Below are 18,825 nucleotides of genomic sequence, written 5' to 3'. Positions count from 1 at the left end.
CGACGCTCCAGGGAAAACAGCCCCAGCCTGTTCAGCCTCTCCCTGTAGCTCAAATCCACCAACCCTAGCAACATCCTTGTAAATCTTCTCTGAACCCTTTCAAGTTTCACAACATCCTTCTGATAGGAAGACCAGAATTGCATGCAATATTCCAACAGCAGCCTAACCAATGTCCTGTACAGCTGCAACATGACCTCCCAACTCCTGTACTCAATACTCTGACCAATAAAGGAAACCATACCAAACACCTTCTTCACTATCCTATCTACCTGCGACTCCACTTTTAAGGAGCTATGAACCTGCACTCCAAGGTCTCTTTGTTCAGCAACACTCCCCAGGACCTTACCATTAAATGTATAAGTCCTGCTAAGATTTACCTTTCCAAAATGCAGCATGCAAAATGCAGTCATAAAGTTTCTACAGCACAGAAAGAAGTCCTTTGGCCCATCATGTTGGTCATCAAACATCCATCTATCGAATCCCACTTATCCTCACCTGGCCCATGGTCTTGCCTGCGTAGTAGGTGAAGTGCCCATTTTAATACTTCCTCAATGTTTTGACGGTTCCTGCTTCTAACATCTTTTCAGACGACAAGCTCCAGATACCCACTACCATTTGGGGAAACTTGATTTGATTTATTATAGTCTGATGTACAGTGAGAAGCTTTGTTTTGTGAGCAGTATTGGCAGATTATAGCAAACAAGAGCATGTAGATCATAATGTGTTTAGACAGACGAGACATTTACAGACTCTCAGCTTCCATTGCTTTCCTGAAATCTCCTTTAAACCTTCTGCTCCTTACCTTAAAGGCAGATAATTCCCCTGGCCCTGGCCACTTGCATCCTAGGATCATAAAAGGGGTAGCTACAGCGATACTGGACGCATTGGTTATAGTGTTCCAAAAATCCTTCGATTCTGTAGAAGTATCACAGGATTGGTGAACTACTAATATAGGGGAGAGAGGCAAAAAAAACAGGTATCTATAGGCCAAGGAGCCTAATATCTGTTGTTGGAAACATATTGGAATCAATTATTAAGGGAGTAATAGCAGAACATTTCGAAAATCCGAATGTAATCATGTAGAGGCAGCCTGGCTTCATGAAGGGGAAATTGTGTCTGACTAATTTATCATAGTTTCAAGCAGAATAGGTAGAGGGGAACCAGCAGGTTATATTTGGACTTCCAGAAGGCATTTGTCAAGGTACCTCATAAACGGTGAAGGCATAAGAGCCCATGGTGTGGGAGGTGGGATATCGACGTGGATAGAGCATCGGTTAATGGGCAGGAAACAGCGAGTGGGGATACAGGCTTCCTGTTCAGGTTGGTGCCCTGTAATCAGTGGGGGTCCACAGGAATCTGTGCTGTCTCCATTACTGTCTCCATTACACATTGACCACTTGGAGGAAGGAGGCAAATGTACTGTAACCAAATTAGCAATTGACATAAAAATCGATGGGTAGGCAGATGGGGAGCAGGGATACATTGAGTTTACAGAGAGATATCGATGGGTTAAGTTGGTGGGCAAAACGTTGGCTCATGGAGTGTAATGTGGGAAAATGTGAGGTGGTTTAGTTTGGAAGGGAGAAAAGCACAAATATTATTGAAATCAAGAGGAACTGCAGAAAGCTGCAACCCAAAGGGCTTGGGGGACACTTGTACACAAAGCACAGAAGGCTCACACACAGGGGACAACAGGTCATCGGGAAGGGCGAAGGGAATGTTGGCCCATATTTCAGGAAGGTTGGAGTGTAAGAGTAGGGAAGTCTTACTGGAACTGTACAGGGTGCTGGAAAGAGCACATCTGGAGCACTGTCAGCAGTTTTAGTCCCTCATTGAAGAGAAAGACATCAGCACATTGGAGGCAGCTCAGAGAAGGTTCACTTTGATGATCCCAGTATGGGGAGGGAAGGGATTGTCTTAGGAGCAAAGGTTAAACAGGTTGGGACTCTACCCACTGGGGTTTAGAGAGTGAGAGGTGATCTCACTGAAACAGATTGGATTCTTAAGGGGTTTGTCAGGGTCAGAGCTGAGAGAGTGTTCCCCTCAGGGGAGAGTCTGGGACCTGAGGGTACAGTCTCTGAATAAAGGGGCACCGATGTCAGACTGAGATGGGGAGGAATTCCTTCTCTCAGAGGGTTGTGAGTGTGTTAGGACATGGGGAATATCCTGATAACAGGGAATAACCCACCTCAGATTGTCCACCGCGCTCTGACTGTGGACAATGAATTTATTCAAATGTTTTCCTTCCAGGATCAAGCCACGCATCTGGCCCAAAATTCCAAACCCAAAATTTACGCTGGACAAGCTCTACATGAAACCAAACAAGGTAGGTTTAGCAAAAAGAGCTGGGAGTGTGTGATAGGGGGCAATGTAAAGAGGTTTTGTTACTCTGTATCTAACCCCGTGCTGTCCCTGTCCTGGGAGTGTTTGATGGGGGACAGTGTAGAGGGAGTTTTACTCTGTATCTAACCCCGTGCTGTCCCTGTCCTGGGAGTGTTTGATGGGGGACAGTGTAGAGGGAGCTTTACACTGTATCTAACCCCATGCTGTCCCTGGGAGTGTTTGATGGGGGACAGTGTAGAGGGAGCTTTACACTGAATCTAACCCCATGCTGTCCCTGTCCTGGCGGTGTTTGATGGGGACAGTATAGAGGGAGCTTTACACTGTATCTAACCCCATGCTGTCCCTGTCCTGGGAGTGTTTGATGGGGACAGTGTAGAGGGAGCTTTACTCTGTATCTAACCCTGTGCTGTCCCTGTCCTGGGAGTGTTTGATGGGGGACAGTGTAGAGGGAGTTTTACACTGTATCTAACCCCGTGCTGTCCCTGGGAGTGTTTGATGGGACAGTGTAGAGGGAGCTTTACTCTGTCCATAACCCCGTGCTATCCCTGTCCTGGGAGTGTTTTATGGGGGACAGTGTAGAGGGAGCTTTACTCTGTATCTAACCCCGTGCTATCCCTGTCCTGGGAGTGTTTGATGGGGGACAGTGTAGAGGGAGCTTTACTCTGTATCTAACCCCGTGCTATCCCTGTCCTGGGAGTGTTTGATGGGGGACAGTGTAGAGGGAGCTTTACTCTGTATCTAACCCCGTGCTGTCCCTGTCCTGGGAATGTTTGATGGGAGCTGTGCTCTGTGTTACAGATGGGAGCGGTGAGCTTTAATCCGTCCAGCTTTCTGGATGTGATGGAGAGTCGAGTGGACACGATTCAGGTGAGAGGGACCTGGATTACTCGCTGTGCCCCATCCTCAGGGAGTGAGCCTGCTGACTCGAACACCGCACCAGAGAGGGAGTTGCTGATGACAGACAGAGCACCAGGAGACATCGGGGACACCAGCTGGCAAGGAGGGAAGTGTGTGGGCCAGGACCGGGCGGACAGTCCACAGGATGTGAGGCTGGCCAAGAGAGACCCCGAGGGTGAGGGGCTACCTGACTCTCACCATGACCTTGTCCCAGGGCCCGAGGGTCAGAGCACAGTGAGGAAAACCACACCTGGGCACAACCACAACCATGGCACAGCCAGTGGGGGGCTGAGGCTCAGTGATCAGGGCACTGGGCAATCTTGCATTGATCAACTGGATCAAGGGACAGGTCTGGGATCTACATTAGCTAAGGGATGCCCTCTTACCACATCTGACCAATCATACATCACCATGTCCAACCTGTACAAGATCCAGTGAGAATGTAACCCCTCTCCCCCCACCATCACCCACCAGATCCACACACCTCCCTGACCCACTCCCCACCCCCCTGAGACCCACACACCCCAAACCCACACTCCCCACCTGCCCAGACCCACACTCCCCACCCCCCCAGACAGACACACCCAAACCCCCACCCGCCCAGACCCACACTGCCCACCCCCCCCCGAGACCCACACTCCCAACCCCCCAGAACCACACTCCCCTCCCCGCAGAGACCCACACTTCCCATTCCCCCCCAGAGACCCACACACCCCACCCCCCAGAGACCCACACACCCCACCCCCCCAGAGACCCACACTCCCCACCCCCAGACCCACACTCCCCACTCCCCCCCAGACACCCACACACCCCACCCCCCCAGAGACCAACACCCCCCGTCCCCCCAGAGACCCACACTTCCCACCCACCCCAAGACCCACACTCCCCACACCCCCCCAGACCCACAATCCCTTCCCCGCAGAGACCCACACTCACCAATCCCCCCCGAGATGCACACTCACCACCCCTCCGAGACCCACACTCCCCACCCGCTCCAAGACCCACACTCCCCACACACCCCAAGACCCACAATCCCTTCCCCGCAGAGACCAACAACTCACCACCCCCCTGAGACCCACACTCCCCACCCCCCAGACCCACACTCCCCACACACCCCCAGACCCACACTCCGTCCCCGCAGAGACCCACACTCCCCATCCCCTCCCAGACCCACACTCCCCTCACCCCCCCAGAGACCCACACTCCCCACTCCTCCAGAGACCCACACTCCCCACCCCACCGAGACCCAGACTCCCCCCCCCGAGATCCATACTCCGCAACCCACACTCCCCACACCCAGACACTCCCCAAACCCACCCCAAGACCCTCCTCCCCACCCGCCCAGACCCACACTCCCCTCCCCACAGACACCCACATCCACACTCCCCAGACCCACACATCGACACTCCCCAGACCCACACTCCCCACTCCCCCGAAGAACCACACTCCGCAGCCCCCAGAGACTCGCACTCCCCACTCCCCCCAGACCCACGCACTCCCCACTCCCCCCGAGACCCACATTCCCCACCCCACGAGAACCACACTGCCCACACCCCCCCAGACCCACAATCCCCACCCCCCAGACCCAAACTCCCCATCTCCCCGAGACCCACACTCCCCACCCCCCCGAGACCCACACCCCCAACCCCCCCGAGACCCACACACACCAGACCAACACTCCCCACCCCCCAGACCCACACCCCCCGAGACCCACACACCCCAGACCCACACTCCCCACGCCCCAGACACACACACACCCAGACCCTCACTCCCCTCCCTGCAGAGACCCACACTCACCACCCCCCTCCCCGAGACCCACACTCCCCAACCCCAGACCCACACTCCCCACACACCCCCAGACCCACACTCCCATCCCCGCAGAGACCCACACTCCCCATTCCCCCCCCAGACCCACACTCCCCTCACCCCCCCAGAGACCCACACTCCCCACTCCTCCAGAGACCCACACTCCCCACCGCCCCCGAGACCCACACTCCCCACCGCCCAGAGACCCACACTCCCCACCGCCCAGAGACCCACACTCCCCTCACCCCCCCAGACCCACACTCCCCAACCCCCAGACCCAAACTCCCCAACCCCCGAAACCGACACTCCCACCCCCCTGAAACCCCCACTCCCCACACCCACCGAGATCCACACTCCCCACACCCCCCGCGACCCACACTCCCCACTCCCCCGAGACCCACACTCTCCACCTCCAAGAGACCCACACTCTCCACCCCCAAGAGACCCACACTCCCAACTCCCCAGACCCACACTCCCCTTACCCCCCAGACCCACACTCCCCTCACCCCCCAGACCCACACTCCCCACGCCCCAGAGACCCACACTCCCCACCCTCCCAAGACCCACACTCCTCACCCCCCAGACCCACATTCCCCACTCCCCAGACCCACACTCCCCTCACCCCCCAGACCCACACTCCCCACCCCCAAGAGACCCACACTCCCCAACCCCCCGGAGACCCACACTCCCCAAAACCCGAGACCCACAACCCCACGAAACACACCGAGACCCACACTCCCCACCCCCAGACCCACACACCCCACCCCCCCGAGACTTTCACACCCCAGACCCACACTCCCCAACCCCTAGACCCACACTTCCCACCCCCCAGACCCACGACCCCCAACCCCCCGAAACCCACTCACCCAAGACCCACACTCCCCATCGCCCAGACCCACACTCCCCACCCACACTCCCCACCCCCCTGAGACCCCACTCCCCACCCCCCGAGACCCACACTCCCCACCCCCCAGACCCACACTCCCCAGACCCATACTCCCCATCCCCCAGACACAAACACCCCATCCCCCCCGAGGCCCATACTCCCCACCCCCCGAGGCCCATACTCCCCATCCCCCGAGGCCCATACTCCCCACCCCCCGCGACCCACACTCCCCACCCCCCAGAGACCCACACCCCCCAACCCCTGAGACCCACACACCCCCGAGCCCCCACTCCCCACCCCCCGAGACCCACACACCCCAACTCCCCCAGACTCACACTCCCCAACTCCCCCAGACCCATGCTCCCCACCCCGCGAGACCCAAGCTCCCCAACCCACCAGATCCTCAATCCCCACCCCCCAAGACCCACACACCCCACCCCCCAGAAACCCACGCACCCCACCCCCCCAGAAACCCACACTCCCCACCCCCCCAGACCCACACTCCCCAACCCCTGAGACCCACACCCCCCCGAGCCTCCACTCCCCACCCCCCGAGACCCACACTCCCCACCCCCCAGACCCACAGTCCCCAGACCCACACTCCCCACCCCCCAGACCCAAACTCCCCATCCCCCCGAGACCCACACTCCCCACCCCCCAAGGCCCACACTCCCCATTCCCCGCGACCCACACTCCCCACCCCCCAGAGACCCACACCCCCCAACCCCTGAGACACACACACTCCCGAGCCCCCACTCCCCACCCCCCGAGATCCACACACCCCAACTCCCCCAGACTCACACTCCCCACCCCCCGAGACCCACACACACCCCAGCTCCCCCAGACTCACACACACCCCAACACCCCCAGACCCACACTCCCCACCCCCCGAGACCCACACACCCCAGATCCCCCAGACTCACACACCCCAACTCCCCCAGACCCATGCTCCCCACCCCGCGAGACCCATGCTCCCCAACCCCCCAGACCCTCAGTCCCCACCCCCCACGACCCACACACCCCACCCCCATGCACCCCACCCCCCAGACCCACGCTCCTCACCCCCCCCAGACCCACACCACCCCACTCCATCTAGAGACCCACGCTCCACAATCCCCCCACGACCCACACTCCCCAGCCCCCCGCTACCCACATTCCCCACCCCCCAGAGACCCACACACCCAAGACCCACACTCCCCACTCCCCGCGACCCACACTCCCCACCCCCCAGAGACCCACACCCCCCAACCCGAGACCCACACACCCCCGAGCCCCCACTCCCCACCCCCCGAGATCCACACACCCCAACTCCCCCAGACCCACACTCCCCACCCCCCAGACCCACACACCCCACTCCCCCCGAGACCCACACTCCCCAACCCCCCAGACCCACACTCCCCACTCCCCCGAAACCCACATTCCCCACCCCCCCAGACCCACACTCCCCACTTCCCCGAGACCCACTCTCTCCACTCTCCACTCCCCCGAGACCCACACACCCCAACCCCCCGAGACCCACACTCCCCCAGAGACACACACTCCTCACCCCCCAGAGACCCACACTCCCCACACCCTCACTCTCCACCCCCTAGACCCACACTCCCCAGTCCCCACCCCCTAGACTCACACCCACACTCCTCACACCCCATAGACCCACACTCCGCACACACTAGACCAACACTCCCCACACCCCCAGACCCACACTCCTCACCCCCCCAGACCCACACTCCTCACCCCCCCAGAGACCCACACTCCCCACTCCCCACCCCCTAGACTCACACCCACACTCCCCATAACCCATAGACCCATACTCCGCACCCCCCAGACCAACACTCCCCACACCCCCAGACCCATACTCAATACACACCCAGACCCACACTTCCCACCCCCCCAGACCCACACTCCCCATCCCCTCCCAGACCCACACTCCCCTCACCCCCCAGAGACCCACACTCCCCACTCCTCCAGAGACCCACACTCCCCACCCCACCGAGACCCAGACTCCCCCCCCCCCGAGATCCATACTCCGCAACCCACACTCCCCACACCCAGACACTCCCCAAACCCACCCCAAGACCCTCCTCCCCACCCGCCCAGACCCACACTCCCCTCCCCACAGACACCCACATCCACACTCCCCAGACCCACACATCGACACTCCCCAGACCCACACTCCCCACTCCCCCGAAGAACCACACTCCGCAGCCCCCAGAGACTCGCACTCCCCACTCCCCCCAGACCCACGCACTCCCCACTCCCCCCGAGACCCACATTCCCCACCCCACGAGAACCACACTGCCCACACCCCCCCAGACCCACAATCCCCACCCCCCAGACCCAAACTCCCCATCTCCCCGAGACCCACACTCCCCACCCCCCCGAGACCCACACTCCCCAACCCCAGACCCACACTCCCCACACACCCCCAGACCCACACTCCCATCCCCGCAGAGACCCACACTCCCCATTCCCCCCCCAGACCCACACTCCCCTCACCCCCCCAGAGACCCACACTCCCCACTCCTCCAGAGACCCACACTCCCCACCGCCCCCGAGACCCACACTCCCCACCGCCCAGAGACCCACACTCCCCACCGCCCAGAGACCCACACTCCCCTCACCCCCCCAGACCCACACTCCCCAACCCCCAGACCCAAACTCCCCAACCCCCCGAAACCGACACTCCCACCCCCCTGAAACCCCCACTCCCCACACCCACCGAGATCCACACTCCCCACACCCCCCGCGACCCACACTCCCCACTCCCCCGAGACCCACACTCTCCACCTCCAAGAGACCCACACTCTCCACCCCCAAGAGACCCACACTCCCAACTCCCCAGACCCACACTCCCCTTACCCCCCAGACCCACACTCCCCTCACCCCCCAGACCCACACTCCCCACGCCCCAGAGACCCACACTCCCCACCCTCCCAAGACCCACACTCCTCACCCCCCAGACCCACATTCCCCACTCCCCAGACCCACACTCCCCTCACCCCCCAGACCCACACTCCCCACCCCCAAGAGACCCACACTCCCCAACCCCCCGGAGACCCACACTCCCCAAAACCCGAGACCCACAACCCCACGAAACACACCGAGACCCACACTCCCCACCCCCAGACCCACACACCCCACCCCCCCGAGACTTTCACACCCCAGACCCACACTCCCCAACCCCTAGACCCACACTTCCCACCCCCCAGACCCACGACCCCCAACCCCCCGAAACCCACTCACCCAAGACCCACACTCCCCATCGCCCAGACCCACACTCCCCACCCACACTCCCCACCCCCCTGAGACCCCACTCCCCACCCCCCGAGACCCACACTCCCCACCCCCCAGACCCACACTCCCCAGACCCATACTCCCCATCCCCCAGACACAAACACCCCATCCCCCCCGAGGCCCATACTCCCCACCCCCCGAGGCCCATACTCCCCATCCCCCGAGGCCCATACTCCCCACCCCCCGCGACCCACACTCCCCACCCCCCAGAGACCCACACCCCCCAACCCCTGAGACCCACACACCCCCGAGCCCCCACTCCCCACCCCCCGAGACCCACACACCCCAACTCCCCCAGACTCACACTCCCCAACTCCCCCAGACCCATGCTCCCCACCCCGCGAGACCCAAGCTCCCCAACCCACCAGATCCTCAATCCCCACCCCCCAAGACCCACACACCCCACCCCCCAGAAACCCACGCACCCCACCCCCCCAGAAACCCACACTCCCCACCCCCCCAGACCCACACTCCCCAACCCCTGAGACCCACACCCCCCCGAGCCTCCACTCCCCACCCCCCGAGACCCACACTCCCCACCCCCCAGACCCACAGTCCCCAGACCCACACTCCCCACCCCCCAGACCCAAACTCCCCATCCCCCCGAGACCCACACTCCCCACCCCCCAAGGCCCACACTCCCCATTCCCCGCGACCCACACTCCCCACCCCCCAGAGACCCACACCCCCCAACCCCTGAGACACACACACTCCCGAGCCCCCACTCCCCACCCCCCGAGATCCACACACCCCAACTCCCCCAGACTCACACTCCCCACCCCCCGAGACCCACACACACCCCAGCTCCCCCAGACTCACACACACCCCAACACCCCCAGACCCACACTCCCCACCCCCCGAGACCCACACACCCCAGATCCCCCAGACTCACACACCCCAACTCCCCCAGACCCATGCTCCCCACCCCGCGAGACCCATGCTCCCCAACCCCCCAGACCCTCAGTCCCCACCCCCCACGACCCACACACCCCACCCCCATGCACCCCACCCCCCAGACCCACGCTCCTCACCCCCCCCAGACCCACACCACCCCACTCCATCTAGAGACCCACGCTCCACAATCCCCCCACGACCCACACTCCCCAGCCCCCCGCTACCCACATTCCCCACCCCCCAGAGACCCACACACCCAAGACCCACACTCCCCACTCCCCGCGACCCACACTCCCCACCCCCCAGAGACCCACACCCCCCAACCCGAGACCCACACACCCCCGAGCCCCCACTCCCCACCCCCCGAGATCCACACACCCCAACTCCCCCAGACCCACACTCCCCACCCCCCAGACCCACACACCCCACTCCCCCCGAGACCCACACTCCCCAACCCCCCAGACCCACACTCCCCACTCCCCCGAAACCCACATTCCCCACCCCCCCAGACCCACACTCCCCACTTCCCCGAGACCCACTCTCTCCACTCTCCACTCCCCCGAGACCCACACACCCCAACCCCCCGAGACCCACACTCCCCCAGAGACACACACTCCTCACCCCCCAGAGACCCACACTCCCCACACCCTCACTCTCCACCCCCTAGACCCACACTCCCCAGTCCCCACCCCCTAGACTCACACCCACACTCCTCACACCCCATAGATCCACACTCCGCACACACTAGACCAACACTCCCCACACCCCCAGACCCACACTCCTCACTCCCCCCAGACCCACACTCCTCACCCCCCCAGACCCACACTCCTCACCCCCCCAGAGACCCACACTCCCCACTCCCCACCCCCTAGACTCACACCCACACTCCCCATAACCCATAGACCCATACTCCGCACCCCCCAGACCAACACTCCCCACACCCCCAGACCCATACTCAATACACACCCAGACCCACACTTCCCACCCCCCCAGACCCACACTCCCCATCCCCTCCCAGACCCACACTCCCCTCACCCCCCAGAGACCCACACTCCCCACTCCTCCAGAGACCCACACTCCCCACCCCACCGAGACCCAGACTCCCCCCCCCCCGAGATCCATACTCCGCAACCCACACTCCCCACACCCAGACACTCCCCAAACCCACCCCAAGACCCTCCTCCCCACCCGCCCAGACCCACACTCCCCTCCCCACAGACACCCACATCCACACTCCCCAGACCCACACATCGACACTCCCCAGACCCACACTCCCCACTCCCCCGAAGAACCACACTCCGCAGCCCCCAGAGACTCGCACTCCCCACTCCCCCCAGACCCACGCACTCCCCACTCCCCCCGAGACCCACATTCCCCACCCCACGAGAACCACACTGCCCACACCCCCCCAGACCCACAATCCCCACCCCCCAGACCCAAACTCCCCATCTCCCCGAGACCCACACTCCCCACCCCCCCGAGACCCACACCCCCAACCCCCCCGAGACCCACACACACCAGACCAACACTCCCCACCCCCCAGAGCCACACCCCCCGAGACCCACACACCCCAGACCCACACTCCCCACGCCCCAGACACACACACACCCAGACCCTCACTCCCCTCCCTGCAGAGACCCACACTCACCACCCCCCTCCCCGAGACCCACACTCCCCAACCCCAGACCCACACTCCCCAGACACCCCCAGACCCACACTCCCATCCCCGCAGAGACCCACACTCCCCATTCCCCCCCCAGACCCACACTCCCCTCACCCCCCCAGAGACCCACACTCCCCACTCCTCCAGAGACCCACACTCCCCACCGCCCCCGAGACCCACACTCCCCACCGCCCAGAGACCCACACTCCCCACCGCCCAGAGACCCACACTCCCCTCACCCCCCCAGACCCACACTCCCCAACCCCCAGACCCAAACTCCCCAACCCCCCGAAACCGACACTCCCACCCCCCTGAGACCCCCACTCCCCACACCCACCGAGATCCACACTCCCCACACCCCCCGCGACCCACACTCCCCACTCCCCCGAGACCCACACTCTCCACCCCCAAGAGACCCACACTCTCCACCCCCAAGAGACCCACACTCCCAACTCCCCAGACCCACACTCCCCTTACCCCCCAGACCCACACTCCCCTCACCCCCCAGACCCACACTCCCCACGCCCCAGAGACCCACACTCCCCACCCTCCCAAGACCCACACTCCTCACCCCCCAGACCCACATTCCCCACTCCCCAGACCCACACTCCCCTCACCCCCCAGACCCACACTCCCCACCCCCAAGAGACCCACACTCCCCAACCCCCCGGAGACCCACACTCCCCAAAACCCGAGACCCACAACCCCACGAAACACACCGAGACCCACACTCCCCACCCCCAGACCCACACACCCCACTCCCCCGAGACTTTCACACCCCAGACCCACACTCCCCAACCCCTAGACCCACACTTCCCACCCCCCAGACCCACGACCCCCAACCCCCCGAAACCCACTCACCCAAGACCCACACTCCCCATCGCCCAGACCCACACTCCCCACCCACACTCCCCACCCCCCTGAGACCCCACTCCCCACCCCCCGGGACCCACACTCCCCACCCCCCAGACCCACACTCCCCAGACCCATACTCCCCATCCCCCAGACACAAACACCCCATCCCCCCGAGGCCCATACTCCCCACCCCCCGAGGCCCATACTCCCCATCCCCTGAGGCCCATACTCCCCACCCCCCGCGACCCACACTCCCCACCCCCCAGAGACCCACACCCCCCAACCCCTGAGACCCACACACCCCCGAGCCCCCACTCCCCACCCCCCGAGACCCACACACCCCAACTCCCCCAGACTCACACTCCCCAACTCCCCCAGACCCATGCTCCCCACCCCGCGAGACCCAAGCTCCCCAACCCACCAGATCCTCAGTCCCCACCCCCCAAGACCCACACACCCCACCCCCCAGAAACCCACGCACCCCACCCCCCCCAGAAACCCACACTCCCCACCCCCCCAGACCCACACTCCCCAACCCCTGAGACCCACACCCCCCCGAGCCTCCACTCCCCACCCCCCGAGACCCACACTCCCCACCCCCCAGACCCACAGTCCCCAGACCCACACTCCCCACCCCCCAGACCCAAACTCCCCATCCCCCCGAGACCCACACTCCCCACCCCCCAAGGCCCACACTCCCCATTCCCCGCGACCCACACTCCCCACCCCCCAGAGACCCACACCCCCCAACCCCTGAGACACACACACTCCCGAGCCCCCACTCCCCACCCCCCGAGATCCACACACCCCAACTCCCCCAGACTCACACTCCCCACCCCCCGAGACCCACACACCCCAGATCCCCCAGACTCACACACCCCAACTGCCCCAGACCCACACTCCCCACCCCCCGAGACCCACACACCCCAGATCCCCCAGACTCACACACCCCAACTCCCCCAGACCCATGCTCCCCACCCCGCGAGACCCATGCTCCCCAACCCCCCAGACCCTCAGTCCCCACCCCCCACGACCCACACACCCCACCCCCATGCACCCCACCCCCCAGACCCACGCTCCTCACCCCCCCAGACCCACACCCCCCCACTCCATCTAGAGACCCACGCTCCACAATCCCCCCACGACCCACACTCCCCAGCCCCCCGCTACCCACATTCCCCACCCCCCAGAGACCCACACACCCAAGACCCACACTCCCCACTCCCCGCGACCCACACTCCCCACCCCCCAGAGACCCACACCCCCCAACCCGAGACCCACACACCCCCGAGCCCCCACTCCCCACCCCCCGAGATCCACACACCCCAACTCCCCCAGACCCACACTCCCCACCCCCCAGACCCACACTCCCCACCCCCCAGACCCACACACCCCACTCCCCCCGAGACCCACACTCCCCAAACCCCAGACCCACACTCCCCACTCCCCCGAAACCCACATTCCCCACCCCCCCAGACCCACACTCCCCACTTCCCCGAGACCCACTCTCTCCACTCTCCACTCCCCCGAGACCCACACACCCCAACCCCCCGAGACCCACACTCCCCCAGAGACACACACTCCTCACCCCCCAGAGACCCACACTCCCCACACCCTCACTCTCCACCCCCTAGACAAACACTCCCCAGTCCCCACCCCCTAGACTCACACCCACACTCCTCACACCCCATAGACCCACACTCCGCACACACTAGACCAACACTCCCCACACCCCCAGACCCACACTCCTCACTCCCCCCAGACCCACACTCCTCACCCCCCCAGACCCACACTCCTCACCCCCCCAGAGACCCACACTCCCCACTCCCCACACCCTAGACTCACACCCACACTCCCCATAACCCATAGACCCATACTCCGCACCCCGCAGACCAACACTCCCCACACCCCCAGACCCATACTCAATACACCCCCAGACCCACACTTCCCACCCCCCCAGACCCACACTCCCCATCCCCTCCCAGACCCACACTCCCCTCACCCCCCCAGAGACCCACACTCCCCACTCCTCCAGAGACCCACACTCCCCACCCCACCGAGACCCAGACTCCCCCCCCCGAGATCCATACTCCGCAACCCACACTCCCCACACCCAGACACTCCCCAAACCCACCCCAAGACCCTCCTCCCCACCCGCCCAGACCCACACTCCCCTCCCCACAGACACCCACATCCACACTCCCCAGACCCACACATCGACACTCCCCAGACCCACACTCCCCACTCCCCCGAAGAACCACACTCCGCAGCCCCCAGAGACTCGCGCACCCCACTCCCCCCAGACCCACGCACTCCCCACTCCCCCCGAGACCCACATTCCCCACCCCACGAGAACCACACTGCCCACACCCCCCCAGACCCACAATCCCCACCCCCCAGACCCAAACTCCCCATCTCCCCGAGACCCACACTCCCCACCCCCCCGAGACCCACACCCCCAACCCCCCCGAGACCCACACACACCAGACCAACACTCCCCACCCCCCAGACCCACACCCCCCGAGACCCACACACCCCAGACCCACACTCCCCACGCCCCAGACACACACACACCCAGACCCTCACTCCCCTCCCTGCAGAGACCCACACTCACCACCCCCCTCCCCGAGACCCACACTCCCCAACCCCAGACCCACACTCCCCACACACCCCCAGACCCACACTCCCATCCCCGCAGAGACCCACACTCCCCATTCCTCCCCCAGACCCACACTCCCCTCACCCCCCCAGAGACCCACACTCCCCACTCCTCCAGAGACCCACACTCCCCACCGCCCCCGAGACCCACACTCCCCACCGCCCAGAGACCCACACTCCCCACCGCCCAGAGACCCACACTCCCCTCACCCCCCCAGACCCACACTCCCCAACCCCCAGACCCAAACTCCCCAACCCCCCGAAACCGACACTCCCACCCCCCTGAGACCCCCACTCCCCACACCCACCGAGATCCACACTCCCCACACCCCCCGCGACCCACACTCCCCACTCCCCCGAGACCCACACTCTCCACCCCCAAGAGACCCACACTCTCCACCCCCAAGAGACCCACACTCCCAACTCCCCAGACCCACACTCCCCTTACCCCCCAGACCCACACTCCCCTCACCCCCCAGACCCACACTCCCCACGCCCCAGAGACCCACACTCCCCACCCTCCCAAGACCCACACTCCTCACCCCCCAGACCCACATTCCCCACTCCCCAGACCCACACTCCCCTCACCCCCCAGACCCACACTCCCCACCCCCAAGAGACCCACACTCCCCAACCCCCCGGAGACCCACACTCCCCAAAACCCGAGACCCACAACCCCACGAAACACACCGAGACCCACACTCCCCACCCCCAGACCCACACACCCCACCCCCCCGAGACTTTCACACCCCAGACCCACACTCCCCAACCCCTAGACCCACACTTCCCACCCCCCAGACCCACGACCCCCAACCCCCCGAAACCCACTCACCCAAGACCCACACTCCCCATCGCCCAGACCCACACTCCCCACCCACACTCCCCACCCCCCTGAGACCCCACTCCCCACCCCCCGGGACCCACACTCCCCACCCCCCAGACCCACACTCCCCAGACCCATACTCCCCATCCCCCAGACACAAACACCCCATCCCCCCGAGGCCCATACTCCCCACCCCCCGAGGCCCATACTCCCCATCCCCCGAGGCCCATACTCCCCACCCCCCGCGACCCACACTCCCCACCCCCCAGAGACCCACACCCCCCAACCCCTGAGACCCACACACCCCCGAGCCCCCACTCCCCACCCCCCGAGACCCACACACCCCAACTCCCCCAGACTCACACTCCCCAACTCCCCCAGACCCATGCTCCCCACCCCGCGAGACCCAAGCTCCCCAACCCACCAGATCCTCAGTCCCCACCCCCCAAGACCCACACACCCCAACCCCCAGAAAGCCACGCACCCCACCCCCCCAGAAACCCACACTCCCCACCCCCCCAGACCCACACTCCCCAACCCCTGAGATCCACACCCCCCCGAGCCTCCACTCCCCACCCCCCGATACCCACACTCCCCACCCCCCAGACCCACAGTCCCCAGACCCACACTCCCCACCCCCCAGACCCAAACTCCCCATCCCCCCGAGACCCACACTCCCCACCCCCCAAGGCCCACACTCCCCATTCCCCGCGACCCACACCCCCCAACCCCTGAGACACACACACTCCCAAGCCCCCACTCCCCACCCCCCGAGATCCACACACCCCAACTCCCCCAGACTCACACTCCCCACCCCCCGAGACCCACACACACCCCAGCTCCCCCAGACTCACACACACCCCAACACCCCCAGACCCACACTCCCCACCCCCCGAGACCCACACACCCCAGATCCCCCAGACTCACACACCCCAACTGCCCCAGACCCATGCTCCCCACCCCGCGAGACCCATGCTCCCCAACCCCCCAGACCCTCAGTCCCCACCCCCCACGACCCACACACCCCACCCCCATGCACCCCACCCCCCAGACCCATGCTCCTCACCCCCCCCAGACCCACACCCCCCCACTCCATCTAGAGACCCACGCTCCACAATCCCCCCACGACCCACACTCCCCAGCCCCCCGCTACCCACATTCCCCACCCCCCAGAGACCCACACACCCAAGACCCACACTCCCCACTCCCCGCGACCCACACTCCCCACCCCCCAGAGACCCACGCCCCCCAACCCGAGACCCACACACCCCCGAGCCCCCACTCCCCACCCCCCGAGATCCACACACCCCAACTCCCCCAGACCCACACTCCCCACCCCCCAGACCCACACTCCCCACCCCCCAGACCCACACACCCCACTCCCCCCGAGACCCACACTCCCCAACCCCCCAGACCCACACTCCCCACTCCCCCGAAACCCACATTCCCCACCCCCCCAGACCCACACTCCCCACTTCCCCGAGACCCACTCTCTCCACTCTCCACTCCCCCGAGACCCACACACCCCAACCCCCCGAGACCCACACTCCCCCAGAGACACACACTCCTCACCCCCCAGAGACCCACACTCCCCACACCCTCACTCTCCACCCCCTAGACCCACACTCCCCAGTCCCCACCCCCTAGACTCACACCCACACTCCTCACACCCCATAGACCCACACTCTGCACACACTAGACCAACACTCCCCACACCCCCAGACCCACACTCCTCACTCCCCCCAGACCCACACTCCTCACCCCCCCAGACCCACACTCCTCACCCCCCCAGAGACCCACACTCCCCACTCCCCACCCCCTAGACTCACACCCACACTCCCCATAACCCATAGACCCATACTCCGCACCCCCCAGACCAACACTCCCCACACCCCCAGACCCACACTCCCCACCCCCCCGAGACCCACACTCCCACCCCCCCAAGACCCACACTCCTCCCCAATGCACTCCCCAATCCCTCCAGTTTCATCTCCCCAGCTCCCTCCAGGTGCACACTATCCCCCAGACCCACTCTCGCCCAACCTGTCTCTCACTCCCCCACCTCCCCTCGCTCTCACTGCCACTACGCCCCGACTCCCATCGGGCCCGCTCGCATTACTGTAAGATCAGACAATTTTAGAGAAGTTGTTCTGAGAGCTGCTGCATTTTTCTGAGAAAGACGATTTCTGAAAGAACTCCAGGAGCAGAGTGGGAGAATTCGGGAACTAGATATAGTCCTCACTTCAGACAGGACCAAAGATAATGCTGGCTCCCTCCGGCCTAGTCCGGGATATCACTCGGATTTGTGGACAACGTGGTCAGAATGAACTCGGCCGCACCCACAGCAAAACACCATGTGGTGTATGGGAGTGCTGTTGGGGGGTGGGGTGCTGGTTTGAAACAGTCAATGCCTTAATGTGAACGAGACTTAGCTTCCGCAAGAGTCATATGATCACAGCGGCAATCTTAACTCGTCACTTAGGAATGAGATGCTGCCTTGGAAGAGAGATTCCACCACAAACTACAGAGACTTACTTTGCCTCTATACTAATTCGCATTCTTCTGTCTTATCAGGATGTCTTTTTAAGTTTTGTGTCTATATTTTGTCTCATAACTGTACCATATTTTCACTTGGTAAATTTTAGCTATAAAATATTGTGTAATAAACTAACAAAACCTTTCAAACTGATGAATGAGACAAAGCCT

General features: G+C 63.4%; 2 protein-coding genes across 3 annotated transcripts in view; one reads left to right on the top strand and one right to left on the bottom strand.

Annotated features, from left to right (window-relative positions):
* Positions 1–3,996, top strand: part of il7r (interleukin 7 receptor) — a 55,311-nt gene extending 51,315 nt beyond the window's left edge. The window contains exons 7-8 of one of the 2 annotated variants that reach the window (XM_087975297.1): positions 2,251–2,326; positions 3,142–3,996. In XM_087975297.1, the coding sequence (XP_087831423.1) occupies positions 2,251–2,326; positions 3,142–3,678 (613 nt within the window). In that variant the 3' untranslated portion in view covers positions 3,679–3,996. The remainder of the gene's footprint in view (positions 1–2,250; positions 2,327–3,141) is intronic. The other variant, XM_087975292.1, reaches the window with a different exon arrangement.
* The window catches only part of LOC122558013 (ciliogenesis and planar polarity effector 1-like), a 445,779-nt gene that overhangs the window by 410,786 nt on the left and 16,168 nt on the right, over positions 1–18,825 (bottom strand). The gene's annotated exons all lie outside the window — the stretch shown is intronic.

This window comes from Chiloscyllium plagiosum, unplaced genomic scaffold (genome assembly GCF_037043375.1).
Source record: "Chiloscyllium plagiosum isolate Xiang-an unplaced genomic scaffold, Cpla_swu_hap1 HiC_scaffold_2, whole genome shotgun sequence".
NCBI lineage: Eukaryota > Metazoa > Chordata > Chondrichthyes > Orectolobiformes > Hemiscylliidae > Chiloscyllium > Chiloscyllium plagiosum.
The sequence above is the reverse complement of the archived record's forward strand: the minus strand, read 5'-3'. Positions and strand labels throughout refer to the sequence as shown.